This window comes from Melozone crissalis, unplaced genomic scaffold, assembly GCF_028551555.1.
Source record: "Melozone crissalis strain CALT ecotype California unplaced genomic scaffold, PUWL_Pcris_2 ptg000075l_1, whole genome shotgun sequence".
Classification (NCBI taxonomy): Eukaryota; Metazoa; Chordata; class Aves; order Passeriformes; family Passerellidae; genus Melozone; species Melozone crissalis.
The window spans coordinates 17,792-31,092 of NW_026535852.1; the positions used below are offsets into that span (position 1 = coordinate 17,792).

General features: G+C 43.4%; 1 protein-coding gene across 1 annotated transcript; it reads left to right on the top strand.

Moving 5' to 3' along the window:
- The first annotated feature begins 1,426 nt into the window (after positions 1-1,426).
- On the top strand, positions 1,427-8,109 carry RSPH1 (radial spoke head component 1). Its single transcript, XM_054290062.1, has 9 exons — positions 1,427-1,490; positions 1,818-1,931; positions 2,036-2,141; positions 3,189-3,279; positions 3,515-3,650; positions 3,945-4,016; positions 5,476-5,644; positions 6,064-6,159; positions 7,925-8,109. Exons 1-9 carry the CDS (start codon positions 1,434-1,436, stop codon positions 7,945-7,947), a joined length of 864 nt encoding a protein of 287 aa, XP_054146037.1. The 5' UTR covers positions 1,427-1,433; the 3' UTR covers positions 7,948-8,109.
- Positions 8,110-13,301: the final 5,192 nt, after the last annotated feature.

Genomic DNA, 13,301 nt, shown 5'->3' on the forward strand with positions numbered 1-13,301 from the left:
CATCCAGGTGGGTTTGGAATGTCCCCAGAGAGGGAACTCTGTGTCCTCGAGAAAGGGAACTCTGTGTCCTTCCTGGGCAGCTGTTCCAGAGCTCTGCCACCCTCCATGTAAATAAATTCTTCCCCATGTTGAGGAAGAATTTCTTGTGTTTTATTTCATGGCAGCTGCTCCTCATCCTGATGCTGGGAACTGAACAAAGTCCAGCACTGTTTTAAAAGGAGCCTGGGCAGCAGTGGGGGGAAATGCTGAGAAGATCTTTAATCTGTGAAACAATTAACAGTTGATGGGCAAGCTCTGGGTGATGTCCATGTGTTAGAAAAACCAATTAAGAGTTTAGGGCTTGACATACTTTAGTGCTCTCAAACCTGGAGAAGGAAGTTAGCAGAGCCTGAGAGGGAAATTTATTGTTGACAACTGAACAGAATTTATAAACCACATTACATAAAGCAGAAATGCCCTATCTGGGAAAAAGATAATAAAAAGACTGAAAAACACAGACTAATTAGCATGAGAAGCGAGAAATCAATAACAAATAGAAGACAGAATGCTAATTAATGAAGAAAACTCTGTGAATTGTAAGCTAATTAAATTAATCTCTTTGCTGAAATGTATAAATAGATAAGCTTTTTTGATGGCTGACATGCATGTTGCGGGGAGCCATCCCCGTGTTCCTTCAACGCCAAATCACGAATGTGAAAAACACCAATCACTTGTTTTTAAAATTTTAAAGGTTTAATAGTAATAAAATGGTTATAAAAATAGTAATACAATTAGAGTAATAATAATTTGGACAAATTGAATTAGGACAATATGAGACAATAAAGACAAAGAGTTACGGACGTCCGGGTACCTTTTTCTGGGCAGCAGGAGCCCGAAAAAATCCCGTTCACAAAGGATTAACCCTTAAATGCAATAGCCTGTTGCATATTCATACACCTCATACATGATGCATAAATTCCATTCAAACACAGGATTCTGTCTGGTCAGTGTCAACTTCTTACTCTGAATCCTGACAGCGCCTTCGAGGCGGGAAGAAGTTTGTTTCTTCTGATAATGGAGCAATAAATTCTTTTTCTCTGAAAGATTTAGGTCCTGTGGCTGCTATCTCGCTGCGAGTCCTTTCTTTAAAAAAAGTATCCTACATAGCACAGTTTCTATTTTAACATTTTTTATAACTTAAAGCTATATTTAACACAGTACTTAAGAGAATGAATACAGCATTACTTTCTAACACAACACATACAATATTCACTTTAATATTTGCGAAAAGCCAATGACAAAATACATGCATTTTTCCCAGCGAATGCCGCCTTTCCAGCAGGCAGCTCGGAGGGTTTATTTGTATTTCCCGGCGCTCGGGTCGGGGTGCCCGGGCAGGCCCCGCTGAGGGGCCGCGCTCGCTCCGTTGTCACAGCGACGGCGACGCCGCGGCCATGTCGGACCTGGGCTCCGAGGACGCCGAGTCCGGGGAGGCCGAGAAAGACATCGGGGTCCGCGGGGCCCGGGGGGAGCGGGGAAGGGAATGGGAAAGGGAAAGGAAAGGGAAATGAAAGGGAAGGGAAAGGAACAGCCCCGCTCAGTGCCCGCCGGGCCGGGCAGCGTTGCCGAGGGCAGCCCCGGGCACGGCTGTGCCACTTCCCGGCTTCTAACACGAGTCTGGAACAACGCGCCCGCGCCTTGCAGCTCTGTGCCAAGAAGCCTGGGGGTGCCGGGGTCTGGAGCCGGGCTGGAACAGCTTCCCTCAAGCACCTGTGTCCCTCTGATGGGTTGGATTGTGGCGGCCCCAGCCCTTTAACCCTTTCCCTCCCGTTTGGCAGGAGTACGAGGGCGATCGCGATGGCGAAGGGCGGCGGCACGGGTTCGGGAAGGCGCGGCTGCCCAATGGTGACACCTACGAGGGGCAGTACGAGCACGGTCTGAGGAGTGGGCATGTAAGGCACCGAGCCTGGCTGTGGCTCTGCTCCTGCAGCTGGGCTCTGTATTGAAACAAGGGCGAGAAATGATGGCTGTTTCATCTGTGCCAAATGTGTTCTAGGGGACATACAGGTTTAAAAACGGTGCTCTCTACACTGGGGACTACCTTCAGAACAAAAAGCATGGCAAAGGTGTCTTTTTTTATCCAGATGGATCGAAATATGCAGGTAAAGCAATGAACACAATTGGAGGGAATTCTGTAGCCAAAAGGACACATTCCCCCCTCACTCCTCCTCCCCCCACAAATGAAAAGAAAGAGTGAATTTGAGAACATCTTATTTTAAGTAGATACAAGATATTTTCCAAGATATATTGCTACAAAATATTTTCCTCTTGTTCCCTTTTTAGTAACAGTTCTGAGAAGCTTGGGGTTTATTTATGGGGATTTGTGTTAGGACATTTATTAGGTCTATAATTAAAAGAATAGGTTTAATAGAGGTCAATAGGTTTAATAGGTTCTTAATAGAGCCCTTATTTAGGGATTGGGACGCCTGAAGTTTGAAGAAGTAATGAAAGTTAGAGTTCCCCTGCTTGCTGGAGAGTACCTGAAACAATCAGAATTTATCAGTTAAGTTTCAAAGGACAATATTTCCCTCCTAATTTCTAAGCTAGGAAAGAAAAGACATTCACATTGTGAGGACTTAAAACTGAGAGCAAAAAGAGCAGCCCAATCTTGCCTTGCAGGAACATATACTCTGAATTGTTTGTTTTTTTTCATTTTTTTAAAATTTATTTTAAGTTTGATTACAAGAATAATTAAGATAGAAACCATCTAGCATCCTTCTGAATAGATATGCCCCTATACTGACAGGACAACTTCAGCAAATGAGTTAAATTAAAGTAGCTCCTCTTTAAATTCATGTGGAAATGGCACATTGTCTAATGCAACTGTAATACATTTCCCAATTCAAAGACAGGACTGGGTTGTTATGTGGTCATAATGGTAATAGAGAGTGATAATGAAGGCAGGTAATTATAGAAAAATGGAAAGGGAGGTCAGGCAGCAGCATAAATACATGTGGAGAGGGACAGACTGATGAAAAAGGAGCAAGGGATTCTACTTTAGAGTAAGGAGTGGTGCAAGGAATAGTGAGGGATCCCAGCAGTGCCATAGCTTTCTTTTCTTTCTCTAATATTTGTTTAGGGAATGTTACAAACTGGCCACAGGGAAATAAACCAGCTCTCACACTGCTTTTATCCTTTTGTCCTTGAAGGAGACTGGGTGCATGACCAGAGACAGGGCTATGGAGAATATCTGTATGCAAATGGAGACACCTATACTGGAGAATGGGCTAACAACAAGAGGTTTGTTTCCTTCTCACAGGGATGTTTCAGGTCACCCAATGGCATTAAAATGCAAACATTATTTTCAGAGTATGTCTGACTGCAGCAGATGAGGTCCAGGGGCGACCTTGGCAATTTAGTCCAGCTTGAGTAGTTTCAGCTGCTTAATTAATTCAGTTTTAGCATCTTAATTATAACAACAGCCTAAATTCTTAATATTCACTGGCATAAAACAAAATTATTATTTTCTCCCTAGGCATGGGCAAGGCACATATGTCTATAAAGAGACAGGATCTAAGTATGTTGGTTGTTGGGTAAATGGAATCCAGAATGGACCAGCTGAACTTATCCACCTAAACCACAGATTTAAGGGCAGATTTCTCAATGGAAAGGTAAGTGTGCTTTCTATTCTGAACAGTTAGCGTGGAATTGCCTTAATATGACCTATTTCCACTTAAAATAAGAAGTTAGGCTTCTGATATTTTGTAGTATTTCCTGTACCATTGGTATAACACATGAAACTGAATTATTCTATAAACACAATGCCAAATTTCTTTGCAATGTTGCTTTCCAACTGTAGTGTTACTGACTATTTTATGGAATTTGTAGTAAAGGATATTTTACATTTCTGTGCTTAGAATGGATTAGCTGTTCAGTGCTCCTGATGTTTTTGTGGTTTTATGCAGCCTTTAGGTCGTGGCAAATTCATCTTTGATATTGGATGTGAGCAGCATGGTGAATACATACAACCAGTGCAGGTAAAAGAAACAGTGCAAGAGCACTCAGTAAATCAAATCTGTTGTTGAGGAATATATAAAATGCCTTTCAGACAGTGATGTGAAAGTAGATCATTTGAGTCAAAAAGGGTGGAAACTCATGCATTCCTAGGTGCTAAATGAGGTTTCATTTTGTTTTTTTAATGGTTTCTACTGTGTAAGCTTTGAAAAGTACAAGGTGTGATTTTGTACTGCTTGCAGACATGAATCCTTTCTGCTTAAAAAGAATCAGGACATTTTCAAAACATTTGAAGCTTCAAATCACAGAGGAATATACAGATATTTGTATACATATTTAGCCTCTATTGCATTTTCTTCTCAACACCAGAAAACAATGAGCAATATTTTTTGTGTTTCTGAATTGCTTGGTGCTTTGCATACAAATGGTAATTTCCAGCAGGGTCATGTTTGGGAAATATGTCCTGTTGTTATTCTGGTCATGTTAGGAGCTTAATATCCACAGCTTTTAATAATTGTAGGAAGTGGTTGGGATCAAAGTCTGTTTTCGCTTCTTTATGCATGAATGTTTTGAAACATATCTGTTTGATATGGTGCAAAAATAGCTACAGAAGTAGGAAATATATTTTAATATAACTGATTTTTAAAAAAATTGCCACAGTTTAGCTTAGAGTTTGCTACCTCTGTTGTCTGACACATTAGCTCCTGTTACACACTCTGAAAACTCTGTGATGCAGCAATCATTCTGAAGGATAAAATAATAATCATCAAAATCCTATCAATTGTGATAGAGATTTGCAAAGCTTGGAGACTGTTTTGCTTTTTTTCTGGCTGAAAGCAAGAGATCCTTAAATTAAGTATCAGATTCATGGGAGTATCCAGAGTAATGTGTATTTCCTTAGTTCAGCTGGGAATTCTTAGATGAGTTTTTAAAGCAAGGGACAGTGCTGTCACTAAAGTAACATTAAATTTTGCCCTTTTGCTTTAGTTGAAGTAATAACAGAACAAAGCCCATTAAAAAAAAGAGACAAGAAATTACCTAATAATACAGACAGTGATTCAATTATTGACTCCTTTATATTTGTAGGAAAAACATGATTTTTTTAAATTTAAAAAATATTTTCCCATTTCAAAGCCATAAGCTCTGTGCACAACCTTCCTCCTTCCTAGATCCTTTCAAATGTCCTCCTTAGGCAAAGACTGAGGCAGAAACAGCTGGTTTTTCATTCTGTTTCTGTGTGAGACAGTGCAGCATCTACCAGACAGAGCATCAGGTAGCAATCATCATTAACAGCCAACTGATTTCATCAGGGTTCAAGAGCTTGGTAGTTCTTGTCCAAGATTTGCAGCTGCTGAAGTTCCTCCACCTGTAAATACTTTCATTGCCATTTTCATCCCAGATAAGGAGGTTTTAGTAGACTAACCCATCATCTTAGTTACTGTCTGTAGGGTGAAATCCTGGATTTCATGAATTCTCTTCTAGGAGAAAGAGGAGGAAGATGAGGATGAACCACCTTTACCTCTTGAACCAATATGGAAAGTATCAGAAATTACCAAATTAACACCCTGGTCTCCCGATGATGAGGAGCTGCTAGTCCCCAAGGAAGCTGAAGGTGGAGAAGCTGAAGAGGGGGAAATTCCATCAGCTCTAGGTTTGTTCTGGAAACATCTGGAAACTCCATGTTTTGACTATGGTGACCATTGTTTTAGGGGTTTAATATCAAGTGATGTGAAAAGGTTTTTGTGTTTTGTTTTGTTTTTCCTGTGATTTTCCATGTATTGACTATTTGGAACTTCCAAGTCCATTCATAAACTGCACAATATGTATGTATGTGTTTTATTTCACATAGCATGAAACACAACTGTCTTGGGAAGCCTGTAAGTTATTTGACTCTATGTCATGGCTTATTATACAAACTTGGTTATAAACAGATAAGATTTTGTGGGATTTCTCATGTGAACAGCAACTGCAGCCTTCAGTAGGACTTAGGAACTATTACATGGAAACAAAGGCTGAATGCAAATTTGTAAAATTGGTTTTCTTTGGTATTTCTAATTTCTTATATTTCAGATGCTGAGGAGGGTGGGGATCACCCAGAAGGCGATGCAGGAGAGGAAGGTGAGGAAAAGAGAGAGGAAGAAGTAAATCAAGATCAGGAGGATCAAGGTGAGAAATGGGGCACATGTGCTCATTCTTTAATTAGCAGTCAGGGTTTGAAATTGTGGATGTCAATCAGCTGAAGCCATGCCGCTGCTGTTAGGAGACCATGGGAATCTCTGCCTTTCACAAGGAGGGAAGTCCTCTGGAGAAGTAAACTATGAGAAGTTTAATTCATATGCTGCAACAGAACAAATGAAAAGTGACACTTCTGTGCATATACACTTGACAGCACTTGCAGAGCTGAATTTGTAAGAGATTGAATTTCCAAACTGTGTTTTTTTTAACAAAAATGAGACAAAGTATGTCAGATCCTGAGAAGTTCAGGAGTTTTGAGCACTTCATTTTTCTCTCATGAATACAACTGTGTATCCTTAATTCTCCCAAGTGTAGTTGAAAAGCAGGCAAAACAAATATGAAGAAAGAAATTTTTGGTGTTATTATAAATTCTGGTTTGAATAGTCTTTGTTTGGTTTCTTTCTTCTACAAACCAAGGAGATTTGAAATTCAGGTGCTCAGGTTTTCTTCCAGGCAGTTCAAAAACCTGTTTTAAATACACAGTTACAAGCAACAACAGGGATGCATCCATGTTTACTCATATTTAGCTTAAAAGCCTCCAACCAATTGTGTTCTTTGTATTTATTCTTAAAATTTGCAAGCTTGCCTATCTGATATGAAAATATCAGATAAATTTATCTGTTTGTAATCAGTCCATTTTACAATAAATCCAAGCCAATCACTGTCTTTATGGATTAGAAAATACCTTAAACCATATGAAAATGCCTGGAGGTATACACTAAAAATTTAGGTCAGGTCTTTAGTTTTCAGCTTATTTGCTTTTAATTTTCTGAACTCCAGCTCTGAAGGTGCTCTCCAGCTTCAGGGCAGAACAGGCAGCTGGCTGACCTGGTGTGTGGGACTGACATCTTGCAGGGTCCCTGGGCTTGGGTCAAATCCATCAGAAATCTCAGCAGGTTATAGGTCTGCTTTGGATTTGGCAAAGGTGCATTGAGTCTGTTTTCTCTCAAAGACCCTTGGACTCAAATAACCACTTGGACTGAACTTGACTCTAATGAATTTTCTGGCCCACCACAACAAAGCAGTTCTGGTTTTCCCAGTGGTTTTTCTCGGGTGTTTTTGAGAACAGATGAGCCCAGGTGTCTGTCAGATATGGCACAGAGGCAGATGCCAATGCTTGAAAACACAGCAAAGTGATAGATTCAAAGTTCCCTCCAACTCTTTATTTCCAAAATCAAGGAGTTGGATGATTTTCAACATTTTTCAGCATAGGTCTCCATCCATAAATAATGAGGCAACATATTGTTCCCCTTGTCTTTAGGTTTAGCAAGATTAAGTTATAGGAAGAGGGAATGATTTGAAGCAAATATACATCCTGTGAAGAGCAGATATAACAAAATCTGTTTTCTTTGCAGCCTGGTATTCCCTGCCCCTTTACCATCATTCTTTTTCCATGCAGAAATTCCCTCTTTTTTTGTTCTGCATTCTTTATGATATCATCTAACCAGGAGGCATTTTTGGCTGTTCAGTTACATGTGGGCTGGCTGGCAGTCGGTGTGGGTGTACTGAGTCTGTCTGCCAGCTGACAAACAATGTAAACAACTTCAATTCAACTACTGGCATTGAAAGGCAGTGGGTGAGGAGGGCTGAGGTGGACAGCAGAGTTCTAGAGTTATGTTTTAGATTACTGGGATTACTTTCTAGTGTTTTATAATAAAGAGCTCCTCTATGCCCTGTCTTTCCTTCTACTCCACAGAAATTACTGATTTTGGAGGATGAAACAGAGGAATCAGAGGAATTGGGTATAACTAAAGGAAAAGACCCAAAAATTGAAATTTTAAAGTAGATGATTTTGTTTGGTAAGCCTGCAATATTTTTATTTGTAAAAGGTTGTGTTAAGATGTTTTGAATAAACATTTCTAGGTGTTTTGAATAAACATTTCTGTCAGTGTTCTATCTGGAATTTGTATCTTTGGACCTTTTATACTCTCAGATTCTCATAGCAACTTCCTTTATTCCATCTAGCCAGTAATGAGGTATCAAATCCAGTGTGGAATTATTCTGGATTCATGAAACCATGAAGCTGTGTCCTCACAACTTAATCTTCTACTCCTGGTGGTTGCTGTCTTTCTTGAACCCTGCCTCTGGGTACAGAGACCTGGGAGTCTTGCTGGTGAAGACAAAGGCAGCACTGGACTTCCCAGCTCTCTCCATTTTCCCTGTCTCTAGGGCACAATTCCAGGCCTACGTTTTCCTTGTTGATTTTGCTGTTGTCCTTGCATCTGTAGAAGCTCTTCTTGTTGCCCTAGATCTTCCCTTGCCAGCTGGAACTCCAATTGAATTTTTTTTATCCTAACACACTGGTACAATGTTTTTAAATTCTTCCTCTTTAGGCTGGTTTTCCTTCTGCTTTCTGTATATTACTTGTTTGTTTTGGTTTGGTTTGATTTTGGTGTGTTGCAGCTCAGTCCCAAGATCCTTCTTTACCATGTACCTTCCTTAAGCTGTTTCAAAGATATTGAAACAGCTGATCCGGGTGAGGGGGTGGCTCTGTAACAAATTCCTGGCACTGTGCGACATCATCATAATCATCATCAGTGATCCACGAGCTCTTAGCAAAAATGATGTCCATATACAGAATAGTTTCATGCCTTCAAGCAGCTTCTTCACGTGGAGGAAAACTCTCCACCAAATTTTACCTCTCTGTCTTTTTATTAATGAGCCCTTCATTCATTGGAGAGCTCTGATTATGTGAGCTGTCCCACTGTGTTTCAGTTTTCCCAAGGATGTCACTGTTCTGCATCTGAAGCAGTTCCTAGTTCCTCCTTTTCCCAGTTTTACACATATACACCAAGGCAGGCTCCCTTTTGAGTTGTTTTATCTTCATTATGGGTATCTTGCTACCATCACCCTGCTCCACTTATGTAGCAAACCTCAACGTAATTCCTTAGTGTAAGCAGTTCTTGCCATCCTCCAAGATACCAAGTTTCTCCTCCTCAGATCCTCAAACTTATTGGAAAACGCACTATTACTTTGTTGCTCAAAGAGGGAGCCATAGTGATTAAAACCAAAGCAGGAGCACTGTGCTCCTGTCACTGCTGAGGTACAAGAGGTGGCAAAGGCAGCAATTCACCTGCTCTGCTCAGCTTCCCATCCCTGCAAACCTGCTGAGGGAGGGCTGGATCCACTGTTTGTGCCATTGGGGAAGCCATGCGGGAGCCCTGAGGCCTCTCTCAGGAGGAAGCAGCTCCTGGGATGTCTGTGCTAGAGCACAGCAGAGATGGAAGAGGACAAAGTGAACCCCAACTTCCAGCCACACAGTCCCTTGCCCAGCTGGCCAAACACCAGGCCCTCAGCAGGCACTTGGTGAGGGCAGTGGGTGGCTCAGGCCTGCCCCTGTCAGGGACTGAGGAGGAGGTGGCCTTTGTCAGTGTGGAGGAAGAGCAGGAATCTGACGTGGATCATGGGCTTTCCCAATGGGGAGGTGTTAGGAGCTACCAAGAGATTTTTGAGTGGGAAGAGTCTCTTGAGCCAGAGGTCTCCCAGGGAGATGTCAGTAGCTGTGGAGAGCTCTCCAGCTGGGATGAGGAGAGCAGGAGCTGTCCCAGGGAGAAGCCCTCAGCTACCAAGAATTTTCCATGGGGAAGAATGCAAGGAGCAGGGGCTGTCTCAAGGAGCAGTCAGAAGCTCCCCAGAACCATCTGGCTGGGAGGACTCTGTTGGCCAAGAGCTTTCCAAAGAGGAAGACTCTCCTGGGCAGGAGTTGTCCCAAGGCAATGGTAGCAAACCCTCTATGCAGTCCAGTCAGGACAATGATGGTGACAAAAGAGCTTGCTCAGGACAATTGGGAACATGTGAGCATCCACAGCAATGGGGTCAAGCCCTTGCTGTGGGAGAAGGACATGGCACAAACTGAGCTTCTTTAAGCTGAGTGAAGACGAGGAAACAGGGAGCAAAGGCTGGGAGTTTTTGCAGCAGACAGGCTCCCAGTGCCTGTCCCTGGGAGGCCTGGGTTGAGAATACAGCTTCTTTCGCCTCCAAGGAGCAGGTGCCAGAGGCAGGGACAGAGAGCCAAAACAATGAAAGTTTGGTTCAAGAAACAGTAGCAGTAAGAAAAGAAAACCCACAAAAAAAACCCCCAAAACCCAAAACTCACCAAAAATCCCCCCAATAAACAAAACACCACCACCACACAAAACCCCTCCCCCATCAAAAAACCCCAAAGAAAATAAGAATAGGAATATGAGTAAGAGTAAGATTAAGAGGAATAAGATGATTAAGAAATATTAGTAGTAAATTATAATAATTACAAGAAGAAAAAGAATAACAAAAAAAGTTGAATAAGAAGATAAAGAAGAAATCATTGTAGTAGTAAAGAAGATGATAAAGAGGAAGAAATAGTAGTTAAAATAAGAATAACAAAAAGAATAAGGATAAGTTGAGCAAGAGTTATAAGAAGAACAAGATTGAGAATAATAAGAATAAGATAAGAAATAGTAGTAGTACTAATTGATAAGAGAATAAAAACAATGAGAAGAACAAGAATTACTAAGATGAAGAAAAAGAAATGCTAGTAATAGTGAATAAGAATAATAAGATGAAGAAGATTAAATTGTAGTAGTAGCAAATAATAATAATATCAAAATCCACACCTTCTAGAATCACAGAATGAAGGGAAGGGGCTTAAAGATCATCTGGTTCCAGCTGATAGTCTTCTCTCTGTCTCTCACTGTCTCTTTCTCTCTGAGACCTCTTTCCTATTTCTTTCTACTGCTCTACCTCCCCTTTCTTGATAAATAAACTCCATGTTAAATATTGTCTTCATATGGCCACCTTTGCACCTGCATTCAGGCAGAGGCCTCTCTCCCTCATGGGTTTGTAACACCTGCTCAGGGTCCCTTCCAGCCACCAGCATTCCGGGATTCTGTCAGCTCCTCTCTTCCCTCTTCTTCTTGCCTCTGCTTTGAGCAGGGAATGTGCTTGAGAATGTCCAGCAAAGAAACCTTTCCTGTCTGCTCTGGGGGCCCATGTGGCTTTGGGACTTTGTCACCTGCACCTGCACAGCTCCCTCGAGAGGCAGAACCAGCAGCTCGGGAGCCTTGGGAATTCCTCTCTGTGGTCCATGGCACACACCACAATGGTCTGGAATTCCAGTTTCCAGCAAGGAAAAGATGTTCCTGCCCTTTAACGCAAAGCTCTGAAGGGGCTGCAAGCCAAGTGGAGCAAGATCTTGCAATGACATTGCATGAGCAGGTTTCATAACTTAATCAAGGGTTGTTTTAGCATGTAGATTGGGAAAAAAAAAATCAGGCCAGGGTCTTTTGCTGGGAGGTGCCACAGGTAAAGACAGACAGTATGAAAGAAGCAGAGCAGACAAACAATGAAAGAAGAGAAAGGACGCAAGTAGCACTAAGCTGAGAAGGTGGCACTCTGAAATCCAAAGTGGAACTTCCTGAAAAGGAATGAGACAGAAATAAAGAAATCTGAAACTTTGGATTATTATGCATTTTCTCCCTTTATCACAAACCTCCTCTGGATAACAACAATCATGCAGAGCAGTTTACAGAAAGTCCTTAGTTCTGAATTGACATTGCAGGCTGTGGACACAATGAAACATGGAATGGGCTTACTTCTCCTTCCAGTTACTTTGACATTCTCAGGAGAGGAGGCAGCAAGAAGAAAAGGGCAGCTTGCATTCACCCTTCAATAAGACACAGGGCAGGGGAAGGGAAGGTCTGGTGATCTCTGTACGTGCTCCCACAGGCTGATACCAGAGTCCCAAGGGGTGCCTTCCTGCAGTTGCTGGGTATTGAGGGGCACCGCTGCAATTTTATTCACTGGGCTTTGTTATTCTGCCACAAGCCAGGTGAGTAGGCCTTGGCCTCCTGTACACAGAGATTCTGTGATCTTTCTTTTTTGGAGGAGAAAGCCAGGCCCATTGGTAGCCAAACCCCTGTGCCCAGAGGTGACACTAGCAGGGTTCTTTACTGTGCCCAGTGCCCACAGGTGACACTAGCAAGGTTCTTTATTGCATGAAAAGATGTGAGGGGCTGTTCACAAAACTCTGCAGTTGTTGCTTAGTGTGCAAACAGCATCACACACTAACACTGAGAGAAGGGGAAACCTTTTGTTGTATGAAAACTGACAAAAACTCTGAATTTGACACTGGTGTCTTTGGCAGGCCACTGAAGGCCTCTGAAGGCCTCTGCTGGCCCAGTGTCCCTAAGGAAAGTTCCCCTCACAGGGGCCTGGGCACATCAGGGGCTACACATGCCAAATCTGTGGCTGGTCTGTGCTGGATGTGGGGTGTGGCCCTTTGTGACACAGGTGTGTGGTGCCAGGGCCTGTGGTGATGCAGGACACAGTGGCACCCGGAGGCCTTTGTGACACGGCAGAGCCCCACCCTGCCAGAGGGGTGTCTGAGGGGTGTCTGAGGGGTGCCTAAGAGTGTCTGAGGGATGTCTGAGAGGTGTCTGAGGGATATCTGAGGGGTGTCTGAGGGGTGCCAGAGGGGTGTCTGAAGGGTGTCTGAAGGGTGTCTGAGGGGCGCAGAGCCCCGGGGTGCCCAGTCCCAGCAGAGCCACTCTGCCAGGAGGCAGCAGCTCCCCTGAGCGCTTCTGTGGCAGAGCACGACAGAGCTGCTCACAGAGGAGGTGAACCCCAACTCCTCCCCTGCCACGGAGCAGCTGGGCCGGCGCATGAAACCCCAGGTGATGGCCAGCCATGGAGGGAGAAGAGACAGAGAGATCTGGCATGAGGCCGGAGGCAGAGGCCCAGGAGCCAGGGCCGGGCTAGCGAATGTGTCAAGGCGGTCGCCTCCTTCCCCCACAGCCAGGGCAGAGAGGCAGGGTCGTGCCCCACACAGGACCTGGTGGCCCTCCAGCCGCCACCACGGATGGCTGGAAGCCCTCAGGGAGCAGGGGCATGGGGCAGTAGGGGGTTCAGAGCTGCCAAGGCCACAGACTGTGGAATGGGACTTGGCCAGGAGGGAGAGAGAGAGGAAACCCTACATGGGCCGGGAACTGGTCCAGTGGGGAAAGGAGAGGGGCCAGGAGCTAGAGCAGTGGGAATATGAGAGATACCAGGGCCTGCCCCAGTGGAGAGATGTGAGGGTCCAAGGACTGTTCCCTTGG